Below are 14,017 nucleotides of genomic sequence, written 5' to 3' on the forward strand. Positions count from 1 at the left end.
GGCTTAAGGGGGGAAAGACTACCGGTGAGGGAGGGGGACGGGGAGAGCGAGGGGCTATTCTCTGATTTCAAACATACAGTGTCCGTACAGAAGATCACAGCAGCTCTGAGTCCTAGTGAGGGTAGGTAATCTGGTTCTGTGTGTCTCTTCTAGCAACAGAAACACATATTTATAAGCTTTTAAACTTCATAAGCTTGCATTTTTATGGGTATTTCTGTATAAAATAAACGTGTTGTTGCATTCAGTTTTTAATTGCATGAATTATTATTGCATTGAAGCAATCAATTAATGGATAGGCCTCAGTGAGTGGTTCGTGGTGTATTATTAGAGTATTATCAGAGTAGTTAGAGACTAGCCTATATAGATCTAGTTAGATTACTTGTGTTCATTTATATTTTTATGTTAGAGTAAGGCTTTGTGTTTTCCAGGGTTTCCCTGTATGCACCTGTTGATAGGAGTTTTTTTTTTTTACTGAAAATATCAGTCTTGTTTAATATAATATAATTTTCTGAGATATATTTTGGTTTTTAAAACAGCCATTATTTCCCCAGCCAGCAGTGCTACTGCACACTGTAGCTTTGCAAGAGGAGAGGATTTATGCAGCTGGAAGTAGCTGACTTGTGAAGCTAAAATTAATCTGAGGTTGATTTGGAATTTTACACTTGGGTGGTTAGACTTGGTGAAGTCAACCTACAAATAGTGTGAAGTCTTATGAGCTGTGTGTCCACTGGAAAATGCTCCCAATAAAAGTCTATGAATAAACTATCTGAATAAGAAGGTTGTTTGCTGCATGTCAGAAGAGTTCTGGGCACTTTTTCTGGTGGATGATTGGTATCTGATGTGTCAGTGCCCAATATTTGCTTTGTGTCCTTTTGAAGTACCAGAGGGGGAATTGGGTTTCTGAGACCGAACCGAGGTTTTTGTCATATGGACGATAATAACTTTGTGGCCTCTGGAAGGAGAGCAGTCAAAAGATTCAGGTTGCTTTTGGAGATTTCTTTAGTCAGTTTGAAACTAGAAGGACTAAAAATAAAGGTTCCAAGGCGGGTTTCATTGCAGTTCAATTGACGCACCATTCTGTTTCCCGAAGATCCTTTCAGTGAACAGTTCTTAAAAGAACCATTTTTTAAAATTATTTCTTGGTGTGAAGATTTTAACCTTTTTCAACCTTTTGTGCAATGGAAATTTTCCATGGATGCTAATATAGAATTTTATTTTCAAGAGTTTGGAAGTTCTGCCTACATTCCTAAAAACAAAGGTTCCTTGAAGAACCTTTAACATCCACATACACTTTCCACTGCATACAAAGTTCTTTAGATTAAAAAAAAAAAGTTCTTACACACTATAGGAAAAAAATGCTCCGTTGAAGAATTGTTCACTGAAATGGCATAGCTGAAAAAAAAACCCCAAAACATTTGCAACCTTTATTTTAATGTGTAGTTCTGTCAATATTATTTTAGTCTTATAATAGATAGAATATAATAGTCTTTTGCATGATTTTGCATCACTTAAACAGTTCAAGAAACATGCCCTATCTGATTTTTTTTGTTTGATTTGCAGTTGAATCATTATAATATGCACACTAAATTACAACATCTTTAAAATGATATCTGTAACACGCATATCAATTCAACAGAACAGTTACTTTACCAACTAAAAATAAAATTGAATTAAATCAATATTTTCTCCATTGGAAATGTCAAATGTTAGCTACTGCCTTGCAACAGTGAAATAACAAGGATTCCATGTTGAAGGACTAATTTTAAAGACCCTCTTCACAACCAGCGAGCCTGAACAGGTGAAACTCAGCTAATATTATTTTGGCTTGCTTGAGTGGGTGTCACTTAAGAGTTGAGAGAACAGGTGTGCGGAACAGGCAGACGGCCGCTTACTTCTCTTGCACAACACAAAAAAGATGACACCTGGTCAACAGAAAGCATTTTGGCCTGTATGTTTATTGTAAGACTGAAGAGACAATAGTTAATAGCTATTTATAATCCCTGAGCTGTCAATCTTGTAGACTGAGATGTTTCTGAAAGACTGGTGTCAGACGCATTGTCCATCTCTGAGGGCAAGGTCATTTAGAAGATAGTCAATGTCATTAACCATTGTTTAAAACTGAGATCGTATTAAACTTAAGTTAGTTAGATATATCAATTCATAGAAATACTGTAAAGTGCTTTGGCTGAATAGGTACAATTTAATATGTTCAATACTAGCGTAGAGCCTTTACCGTTAGTCCTGCTAAAGACAAGTAAATTATTAAATTATATAATTAATTTAGACAAGTAGATAAATCTGAAAATGGTTTGAGGACTGGGTTTTGTGATGTAATGATTATTAAACTTGTACTACATGATTCAGTAAACTTATCACATGTGGTGGATTGATTGATTTCTACAATATTTTGTTTTTATTTTCTGTTTTTAGCTTTCTGATCCTGTTGTTGTGTCACTGGCTTTACAAATTAGAGCCATGCTACTCTGGCCTAGCACCTCTGAAGTACACACCCAAAAACACAAACACAAAAACACATTTGTTTTTTTGTTTTTAGATTCTTCCCACAATATAATATTAGCCATGACTAACTAATCTCCTCATTACTTTACTATATTTATTTAATTATGTAGCAAGCATTGAACTGTATGTTCATGAAAGTGTGGAACGTAACAGATCTGTGTGATTCATTGTGTGAAATTTAGCAGTAATGTTCATTAGCATATATTTAGATCATGACCTCGTTGGTCTCTCCAAATGGTTTTACATGACTGTAAACATTGATTCAAAAGTTATTTGATTAGAAATATTTACATATCAAAAGTATTTGAAAGATTACAATCAAACATTTTTGGACAAACATTAAGTTAAGAGAATTACATTGTATCTGTATCTGAGTTTAGGTCTGTTACACAACAACATGTTTGTCTGTATTGTATGTAGTTTGTGTTGCAGATCTTGTTTGGGTGTGGTGGTCTGAAACTGTTGACTAGCCCATGACTCTATCAGCCTGTTTAACAGGCGGCCACCTTCACATGAGTGTGAGCCAGTGATAACTCCTCAGTTCTAACCTCCTTCTCCTTACTGTAACCCAAAACCCAAGCGTTACTGTTGAGAGACTAAAAATAGATAAGATTCTCTCTGTGTCTGTGCATTGGAATCGAAAAGCAGCGAGTTCTTTCCTCACGTCCCATATGATCTTAGATGGCGTTGTCAGAAAGGCATATCTCTGTTCCCAAGTACACTATACCCTCAGACCCCCAAAAGCTCTTCCTGTACACAAATGCTAGCCTTGTCCTTTTAATTCAGCTGGGCTTTGTGGCATTTAACAATGTAAGCGGTTCCCAATTGTGGACTTTCAGTGTCTGGCTCTTTTGGCCTGGCTGAAAGTGACTTGGCCTGGAAATCAGGTTTTCCCATTCATTCTCAACTTCTACAGAAAGCTTTGAGGGACTGAATAAAGCAAGCAGACATTATTGTGCCTAATTTGCAAGCCAAATATATTAAAACGAGTTGTTTTTTGTGCAAGTTTCTGGCTTAAACTTTTATCTCTCTCTCAGGGCCCGCTGTCTCTGGGCAAGCTGTGTGAATTGAGAGTACCAACAAGCCTCAAGCATGTCTAAGAGCGATCCCCGAGACATTGACGAGGATGCCATCCTCAAGGGCCTCAGCGCAGAGGAGCTGGAGAAGCTGGAGTATGAACTACAGGAGATGGACCCTGAGGTATTATTTTTTTGGGAACCAAACAAGAACATTGTAGGAACATTCCATGTAGGTTATTTTTAGGTTCCATTTTTATAACGTAAGGAGAACGTTCCAGGAATGTTCCCCTAACCTTAAAGGAAAGTTCTTGGAACGTTTTGGGAACCAAAATCTAACGTTCCCAGAACCTAAATTTGTTTGCTGAGATGTTCATGGGCTCTTGCAAGTAAAGGTTTTTACTGGCATCGATGGTTCTATGAAGAACCTTAAACATCCACGGAGTCTTTCGATTGCACAAAAGGTTCTTTATAGTGGAAAAATGTTCTTTGGGATTCGAGAAAACAAAAATGGTCCAATTATATGGCTTTGCTACAAAAATTTGCATTTTTACTGTAAGTGAGTTGAGTTCAGCCCAAAAACAAATTTAAATCAATAAACAAATGAATGAATTAATAAATTAACAAACAAAAAAGCAAGCGAGGGGCTGAATGAACAAACGAAACAAACAAATAAATAAGAAAGAGGTAATGTCCAGTCAAGGTGACCTTGAGACACAAGATTGCACCAGTTGCTTTGCATAAAACAAGGGAAAAAAAGAGCCTGCAGTGTAAAACTTGAGACATGACACTAGCACTGTTTCAGCGGAACAATGGTCTGATATAAAGCGATGCTACGTGCAACTGCGAATATTTGGAAATATGTGACCGATGAATGGAGTGTTTGACCAATCAGAGTTTTAACTAAAAGTTTTAACTAAAAATGGCAGCTTTGACATTTTGAAAATACATGTTGTATCCCATTGAAAAAAAAAGAAAAGTCCTGCGAGTTTTAATGACATAGGGGTGAGTAGATGATGACGGAATTTTCCGTTTAAAACAAATGATTCTGTGAGGATTCACCGATCAAATTCAGATATGTGAAAAGGGGATTTCTGGTTGCAGAAATCATTTCAAACTTTTTACATACACATAGGGTTAACATACCTTTTATTGAAGTTAAAATCCACCTAACTCAAAATTCTACAGGAGCACACTTAATTTGTAAACAGCACACACATGCAGGAGTAGCAATGATACCGTAGCTTTAAAAATCACACACTTCTCTGGACCTTTCAGAATGCCATGCTCCCAGCCGGTTTCCGCCAGCGTGACCAGACCAAGAAAAGTCCCACAGGCCCCTTTGACCGATTCGCCTTGATGGATTACCTGGAGAAGGAGGCCATTGAACACCAGGACAGAGATGACCTGGTACCCTTTACAGGGGAGAAGAGAGGTACCACCACCATTGGACTGATAGTATTGCTTTGTGATACTCAAACTGACACGTGCATAGAGAATAAAGGCAGCATCTTAATTCATTTTAATTTATTATTTATTGTATGTATCATTTTCTAATTGTGATTTCATTATTAGTTTGTTTGTTAATGTTCATTCTTATTTTATCTGTAAATTAGTATAGTGAGCATTTCTCTTTCTCTCTGTTGTCTGTAGGTAAAGCCTTTGTCCCTAAAGCAGGGTCAGGACAAATCCCTGCGGAGGAACAGATCACTCTGGAACCTGAGCTGGAAGAAGCATTGAGGAATGCAACAGATGCTGAAATGTGTGACATCGCAGGTGGGCATCACACGCATTACGGCTCTGTTCCTGTTGTTTCTATTCACATGACATAAGACTTATGATATCCGGTCCAGAGTGCTCAAAAGATTTGCATTACAACTCTTCTAAAACTAGTCACTCGCTTTATAACCTGCAATCTCTTGTACGGCTCTGACTGGAATCCAAATTTGGATCCTTGACTAAGGACTAGTCTTTTATTTGCTATTGTAAACAGCTGATCATATATCCATTACATTTTGTCAATCAAACCCTTTCTAATTTCATCTGCTCTATTTGTACAATCAGTGTCTCGTATGACAATTTGTTTTTGAATATATGTAAAAGATCCAGCCTAGCTGACTTGTATGTGGAACTATGAATGTAGTAGGTCATGCACTGAATTATACCTCGCAGTATCTATTTTCCCAAGCTCAGCAGCTCACCAAAATAAAATGACCAATGACCAACTAGTCAACATGTGCAGAGATAGAGTGAAACTGTTTAGCTGCAACTTCAAGTCGTCTGTGGGCTTGAAAAACTCTTGTGACGGTGTGTTGGCAGTATTTAACCAAACATAAATGTCAGATATTTTACCGTTTCTATTAAAAGTGCAACATAACATTCTTCTTGATGTAACATAGTAAAGTGATGGAAACCGGTCAATAGTCTAATGTCCTTGTGCTGGGATGTGTGCACAGAACAGTAAGCCTTTGCCCTTAAGGGCATTTAAAGTTGTGGACGTTGCACACACGAGTTTTGGAGCGTGTCTCTGGGTGCAGATTATCCAGCAGAGCCCCTCATTCAGAACACAGTTTTAAATCTGGAACACGTCCAGTTCAGGATTAAACTGTCAATAGCCTTTGGTGATTTTATGGATGAGTCTGCTTTTGCTGATATCCAGCTAACTAGAAATTGTACAGATACAGATAGCTGTAATATTCCATTTCTTAAAGCAACACTAAGTAAGATTTTTTACCTTAGAATAATGTTTTCAAAATCGTTTCAGTGGTTCATCAGGACTTTTTAAGTACAACCAAGACTTTTAAAGCATAATACGCATAAATGTTTCACATTAGCAAATGAGATGAGATAAGATGAGATCTTTAGCATATTTGTGGATTTTCTTCTGATTCTGGATCAGACTCTGGCTCAAACATGTATGGCGAACATCGATTGAGGCACGACCCATAAAAATGGAGCCTATTACTTCTGAATTAATTAATCTGGCTATTGTATCTGAAAATGGCATTCAGAGCTGTAGCACAAAGGTGAGGTCTGGTCTATCACCTAATCTCAATTTTTATCTGCTATTGCCCCTCTGTTTTTCTTCACTAGTCCAGCCAGTCTGCTAATTGGCTTTATCAGAGAATGTCTAATTGAAGAGAATTGGCACTGGCTGTTTACTTCTGGGTTCTGGACTGGCTGCAGTAACACGTCTATGTCCATGCGGGGGCGCTCACGGTCGAGTGCAGAATGAATGGGAGTCAACGGGGTTTCACCCCCAGAAATCCACTACGTTCACACCGGACGCGAATAGGGCGTCAGGCGCGAATGATTTCAATGTTAAGTCAATGCAAAGACGCTTTACGCGCGTGAAAAATTCCTGCGGCGCGAATGAGGCGTGGAGCGCGGCGCGGAAGACGCGAATACGCCTCATTCGCGCGTCAAGTTGGCGCGAATGGCGCGAATTGAGCGTTGTGCATTCACGCGTTTGACGCGAATTCGCGTCTGCCGCCCGAGTTGAAAAATCTGAACTTTGGCGTGAATTCGCGCCGCGTTAACCAATCAGGAGCCTAGCTGCTTGCTCACGTGGTGAAGTCTCTGGATGCTTTAATAAATTATTTTGTTAATATGACTAAATGCATGGTGGGATTATGCACAACAAAGCAAATGTTTCATCACTTAAAACATTATTTCTATATGGAGACATGTTCATTTTGTATTGAATGTTATTCATTCCATATCTAGAAATAGTATTATGTTGTAAAGACAATCAACATATGTGCATAAATTCGTGTCTGGACGTGAGAGAAAGAAAAAAATCACAGGACAGGTTAATAACTTTTGAAGGCTTGCTCTATTTATTATCAAAACAAAAATAAATGACAGCTAGATTAGATGGATGAGGGGCCGGGCGAGGGTGATCCTCGCTCAGATGCGGGACAACAGGTCATCAAACTGGGCGCGTGACAGGCGGAAGTACCGCTGACAGCGGCCGTCATCCAGTGCAGCTCCTGGAGCGAGCAAATGGTGAAACTCGCCAAACGGTTCGGCTCCGAAGGGTCCGGTGGACACAAATTTACGGCGACGATGATCCCCACACCGCTGTTCTGCTATCCAGAGTAAATACAGAGCGGTAACTCTCTTGATGAATGCTCGGTCGACATAAAAACAATGACCGCCAACGGATTTTGATTCTGACGCGCGTCACGCGCGTAAATTTCGCTTCAAACTTTACGCGCGCCAGTTTCGCTCTTGACACGCGAATTAACACTAGTGGTCAAGCGTCAAACTAGACGCGTCAGGCGCGAATTTGACGCGCGATTCGCGTCCGGTGTGAACGTAGCATAAGGATGTAATTTTTTGTCAAGTAATTTGAAAGTTGCGTTCAAAAGGGAGGGCTAAGATAATACACTTAGCTGAAAATTGCATTTTTTAAATTCACTTATCTGTTCTAAAAATCTGTTCAAAAATGTGATGACGTCACACAATAGCAGAATGCTAGCGTGTTCCGGCCAACAACAGCCTAACCTATAAGAAATCAAAAGGACATAAGTACTCGTTCATTCGACTTTTGGCCTATAATCTATATTGAACTTGCGGAATCAACAATAAAATCTATGCTGATTTAACGACAAGCAGGTGAAAGAGACACATTTAGCCGTTTAGCCCCATAGACTCCCATTCATTCTGCACTCGCCCGTGATCACCTCCAGTGGAATTCTAATGGAACTGCAACCAAGATGATACACACTAGCCGCGTTTCCACTGCCGGGCCAGGGCCGGGCCGTGCTAGTGCGTGCCAGGGCCAGTCGCGTTTCCACTGTCACTTCCGGGGCTTGATCGGGGCTTCCTCAGGGCCAACGGCCAGGATTTCTGGCCCGTCGAATACCTTGGGCCAGAGGGGGCCAGCTCGGGCTAGAGGCGTGCTCAAGGTAAAAGGCGGAGTTTATCGGTGTTATGGAAATTATGATCTGAAGCAAGATGCACATAGGGGTGTCCATGTTTAACCGATTAACCGTTTAAAATTGCATAACATTTTAATTTGAACTGTAGGCCTATGCCAAATGCTGCGCAAAAATATATAGGCTACATATCGACGAATTTTCAGATATTTGTTTGATTTTTTTTGCCTCCTAAACATTTAAAATATTTGACAAATTAATATGAAAAAAATATATATTTTTCTGGTTTTCTGAGGCCAAATTAGAACCTGGAAATGATATTTTCCCCGCAGTGCTGAATGAGAAGAGCCGTACAGCCTACAGAAAGGTGATTTATAGGCTATAATAAATGTGTCTGATAATAAAATAATATACAATAACGAGGCATTAATTGTTTATTAATAAACTATTGTTTTCTAAATCATTTTCGGCTAAAAATCTCCATCTCCGGATGCACATTTAGAGAGAAATTAATTAGCTACATAATTACATAGTCAGAAGATATTGGCTTTCGATTCGAATTTGTTCGTTTTAAATTGGACATTTAAAGCTTTAATCTACAAAGGATATAACCCCTGTAGACTAAAGCTTTAAATGTCCAATTTAAAACGAACAAATTCGAATGCGGTGGCTGTTTCAGGTCTCGCGCTTCAGTTCACGGAGATCATGAAGCGCGCCTTGATTAATTGTTAAAGCACAACGTTTTCTTGTTATTGTGAGTTTACGCAAATAAATGTATTTGCGAATAATGTATTATTATTTTCTGTATGACCAGAAATGAAAGAGTATTTTAAGTTGTTTCCACTGAAAGAAATGCAATGAAACTGCAAGTGTTCACATGCGCGTCTCGCAGCCATCAGTGCACGCTCCACACACACTGGATATGCGTCAAAAATATTGTGTTTATTTGTGCTCTATCTTTTTTGGATAAAGGCGTCTTCTACATATGCAGCCTAATAAAATGTTACAATAATGATGATGGTTATTATATTATTATTATTATTTGCAGACAAGGAGTTTTTGACGTGAAATGGACGTTTTGCTTATTTTCAATTGGCAATTTCAGTTTGAAGGGTGATGGAAATGCGGCTTTAACTGCTCCGTACTTGCTGCGTTTTATTTCTATAAATTAATTTCGTTTCAAATGGGGTCCAATCAGTTATTAAAGGTGTTAAAAATTAACTCTGTATCTCGAGGTTGCGGCGCGCACACTAACCAAGTATTAACCGATGGGCCTCGCGGTTAGCCTAATGATAACTTGTTATATCGTGCAAAAAAATCGCTGCTTGAAATAGAGAATCGCCTGTACTGGTCTCGGGACACTATTGCAGCCACCACAGCAGGTGAGTTAATATACATGCTATCTTCCTAATTTAAAAAATAAATTAATTCATAATACCCGCTGAAAGGGGTTGGGTTTTATGACGTTTGATCCAGAAAGGCGTGTTAGGGGTGGGGTCTGGGGCAGCGCTGTGGGGCTACTGGCCCGGCAGTGGAAACGCAAGCCCGGTGCTTGAGGCCCGAGGCCACTAGCTCGGCTCGGCTCGCTGTTAGCTCTGGCCCAGCCCTAGCCCGGCAGTGGAAACGCGGCTAATGGGGCTAAAAGGAAGTGCCAAGGCTCTCCGTTAGACGGGCTCTGGCTTTATGCACAGCTGCACTACTTCCTGAACTTAAGCCAGCTCCTTGTTTCCTGTCTGCCATTATTGGCCAAATTGATTAATTCAGGTGTGTCTGATTATTGTTGCCATGACTACTGAGGTCAGGCACACCTGAATTAATCAATTTGGCCAATAATTGCAAACAGGAAACAAGGAGCTGGCTTAAGTTCAGGAAGTAGTGCAGCTGTGCAAAAAGCCCATTGAAAGATGGAGAGGAAGTTTTTAATGGTGGGTTTACTGGTTAGTCAGCGCCACCTGCTGTTCAACACAGTTCTCTGCAGTACAGTTTAAACGATTTGTGACAGTGTTTCTCACAAGCTATTCCATGAAAAGATGATCTATAATTATATATAGTATATTATATATATATATTAGTTTTTTAAATAATATTACTTAAAATAATGATTAATTATTATATCATTTTACAGTATATGATCAATTATAATGATTATTTGAAGAGTTCAGATGCAAAAGCCTCTAAATGCCATTTGAAATTTTCTTCTTTAATGATGATTTTTGTCGAACTTGTATATTTAAGTTCAGTAATTTCACTTAAATAACAATTAATAGGTAATTCTTATTGCCATTTAAGTGAAATCACTGAACTTAAATATACAAGCTTGACAAAAATCATCATTAAAGAAGAAAATTTCAAATGGCATTTAGAGGCTTTTGCATCTGAACTCTTCATTTATACATTTATCATTAAATCAAATCTAAATTATTTATTAATTAATCTTCAACATATTATTGTTGTATTTAATTTTGTATTTATTTTATGTTAAATATATATACATTGTATTATATTATTCAAAAATGTATTGCTAAGTACTATATGCGTGTATATTATTAATGATTTGTATTACGTTTTTATTAAAACATATTTATATATTTACTGGCATCCTATAACTGTACTCTGAGAATATTGTATATTTAAACCATCTACTAATGAGATGCTTATATCCTCACAGCCATCCTGGGGATGTACACGCTCATGAGCAACAAGCAATATTATGATGCCCTGAACACCACTGGCAAGATTGCAAACACAGAAGGCATCAACAGTATGTACACATACAACACATTTACCAATAAATGATTTGATGTCAACTGAAAGTTTTATATAGTGAGTTTTTTTTTTTAATTCAATGAATGTCACAGTAGTTACTTCTGTATCATAAGCTAGTTGGTCAATTCTCTTTTAGGTGTGGTGAAACCAGATGTGTATAAGATCTATCCTGACGAGCCTCCAAATGACACAAATGTGGAGGACACTCTCCGATGCATCCAGAAAAACGACAGCAGCCTGGAGGAGGTCAACCTCAACAACATCCCGGTAAACATGCTAACAGTACTGATACCTCAATAAGTATAATTATAATCACATTACAGACTTGACATAACATTAATATTATAAACAGATTGCTCACTTACACTTTAAGTATTTGTTTTCTTGAAAACTTCTAATGACCTTATTTATCATAAGAATTAATGCATTTCTCTGCTTGAGCGGAATGATGATATTAACGAGTGTTTATGTTGATGTAGGACATTCCCATCCCAACCCTGAAAGAGATTTTTGAGGCTATGAAGCGCAACACACATGTGCAAAGCCTCAGCATCGCTGGGACACGCAGTAATGACCCTGTGGCATTTGTAAGTCCTGAAGCCTGCAATTATGATGTTGTATCATTCACTCATTCCTTTGCTTCAATCTCATATTAATCTTCCACATACAAGTCTGGAAATATATTTAACATTTTTTGACGTGTGTCTAGATCAAATAAAATCTTAGTCTGTTTAAAGTTTTGGAGTTTTAAAATGCTGTAAATAAAAGTAAAAACTTTTTGAACAATTTATTGTAACTAATTAGTTTAGTCATGTACAGTAAACCGTTCAAAAGGGTCAAATTCTTTTTTAAAGAGTGGATACAAGGATGCGTTAAATTGATCAAAAGTGACAGTAAAAGCATTTATAAAGTTACAAAATATTTCTTTTTCAAATAAATGCTGTTTATTTGAACTTCCAAATCATCATTTAATCCTCAAAACATCCCTGTTTCCACAAAAATATTAAACAGCACAACTGTTTTTAACATGGATAATAATAAGAAATGTTTCTTGAGCAGCTAATCAGCCTATTAAAATGAATTCTGAAGGATCATGTGACACTGAAGACTGGAGTAATGATGCTGAAAATTCAGCGTTGACATCACAGGAATAAATGAAAACAGGGGTGTGGCCTGGGATTTTTGGGCCCCATGAAAAAATAGGTTTTACTGCACCCGTTCAATCAATAAAATCAATCTCTAGGGCCCCTAAAAGTGTGTGAGGCTTTAGAATTGTGCTAACTTTCCCCCCCTTAGCGGCGCCCCTGAATGAATATATATATTAATAATATTTCACAATATTAATGATTAATGATTTTACTGCATTTTTGATTCAAGCCATGTTGAGCATAAGAATAAAAACATTTTTTTTTTAAATTATCGATCCCAAACTGCTCACAATGCAGACATTCTCAATGCTCAATTCTGTCTGCATCTGTATGTATTATGGAAATGAGGTCAGTTGACATCAGTTGATTCTCTTGATCTGTTCTTTTGAATCAGGCTGTAGCTGAGATGTTACAGTCCAACACCACCCTGCAGAGCCTCAACATCGAGTCCAACTTCATTACTGCACAAGGCATGATGGCCATCGCCAAGGCACTGAGAGAGAACTCCACCTTGACTGAGATTAAGATTGACAACCAAGTAAGAGGCTAAAACATCTGATGGCATGTTTGTTTAACTCATAAAACTAAAGTGTTCATGCGCACTCCTACAGAGACAAAAACTGGGCGACTCCGTTGAGATGGAGATTGCATCCATGTTGGAGAATAACCCCAGCATCATAAAGATTGGCTATCACTTCACTCAGCAGGGCCCACGTGCAAGAGCCGCCATGGCCATCACCAGAAACAATGACATCCGTGAGTGTGTTGTCATCTTATTTTCTGAAATATTGCAGTTTGTACTTGTCTGCAGCTGAATCAGGAACATTGTTTTATTCATTATTGTTTCTACATTGATTTTTTTGTATTCACCCCATATTCAGTTCGTCAGCAGAGAGTAAGTTGAAAAGAAGATGGAGTTTAGTTCATCTAGGAGGTATCAAAGTTCTCCATGTGCACTCTTGGACTCCTACAGACACTTCAGCAACAGCCACAACAACAGATGACCCTGACACGCTTTTACCATTCACCATCGACCATTGTGGATATCATTATCGCCAGCTTGATAAGACTTCATTTTTTTTTTTGTGGATTTCGTCAAATCAAAAGCTTTGATCTAATAAAATTGGTCTGCTCTTTAATACCTCAGTTTGTAAACTTGAAAAGACACTAGTTTTACTAACATGGTGCTCCCGGCAAAGTTTTTGTAAATATTTCAAATAAAATATTACAATCTATTTCAAATAAAATATTACAATCTATATTGTCTAATCAGACTTCAAAGTTTTATTAAATTACAAAAGCATAATTTAATTCAGGTTTGTCCTTTTGGCACTGGCATACGGTTCAAAAGTTTGGGGTCAGTAAGATTTTTTAAAAGAAAATATTATAATCAGCAAGGATGCATTAAACGGTTCACAGGTGACAGTGAATAAATTTTTACATGTTACAAAATCTTTTTATTGCAAATAAATGCTGTTCTTTTGAACTTTATTATCAAAGAATTCTGACCAAAAATATGCATTAAAATGATCAAAAGTGACAGAAAAGGCATTTATAATGTTACAAAAGATTTCTAATGAAATGCTGTTTGCATTTTCTAATCATCAGTTAATCCTCAAAACGTGTGTGTGTGTGTATATATATATATATATATATATATATATATATATATATATTAATCTGC

The 14,017-nt window shown here is 37.7% G+C and overlaps 1 protein-coding gene across 1 annotated transcript; it reads left to right on the forward strand.

Annotated features, from left to right (window-relative positions):
• The first annotated feature begins 10 nt into the window (after positions 1 to 10).
• Positions 11 to 13,602, forward strand: tmod4 (tropomodulin 4 (muscle)). Its single transcript, XM_039679322.2, has 10 exons — positions 11 to 121; positions 3,558 to 3,720; positions 4,815 to 4,971; positions 5,190 to 5,312; positions 11,088 to 11,180; positions 11,322 to 11,452; positions 11,665 to 11,772; positions 12,728 to 12,871; positions 12,945 to 13,089; positions 13,215 to 13,602. The coding sequence occupies exons 2-10, from the start codon at positions 3,613 to 3,615 to the stop codon at positions 13,235 to 13,237; spliced, it is 1,032 nt and encodes a 343-aa protein (XP_039535256.1). The 5' UTR covers positions 11 to 121; positions 3,558 to 3,612; the 3' UTR covers positions 13,238 to 13,602.
• Positions 13,603 to 14,017: the final 415 nt, after the last annotated feature.

The sequence above is a fragment of the Pimephales promelas genome, chromosome 12 (assembly GCF_988280905.1).
Source record: "Pimephales promelas chromosome 12, fPimPro1.hap1.1, whole genome shotgun sequence".
NCBI lineage: Eukaryota > Metazoa > Chordata > Actinopteri > Cypriniformes > Leuciscidae > Pimephales > Pimephales promelas.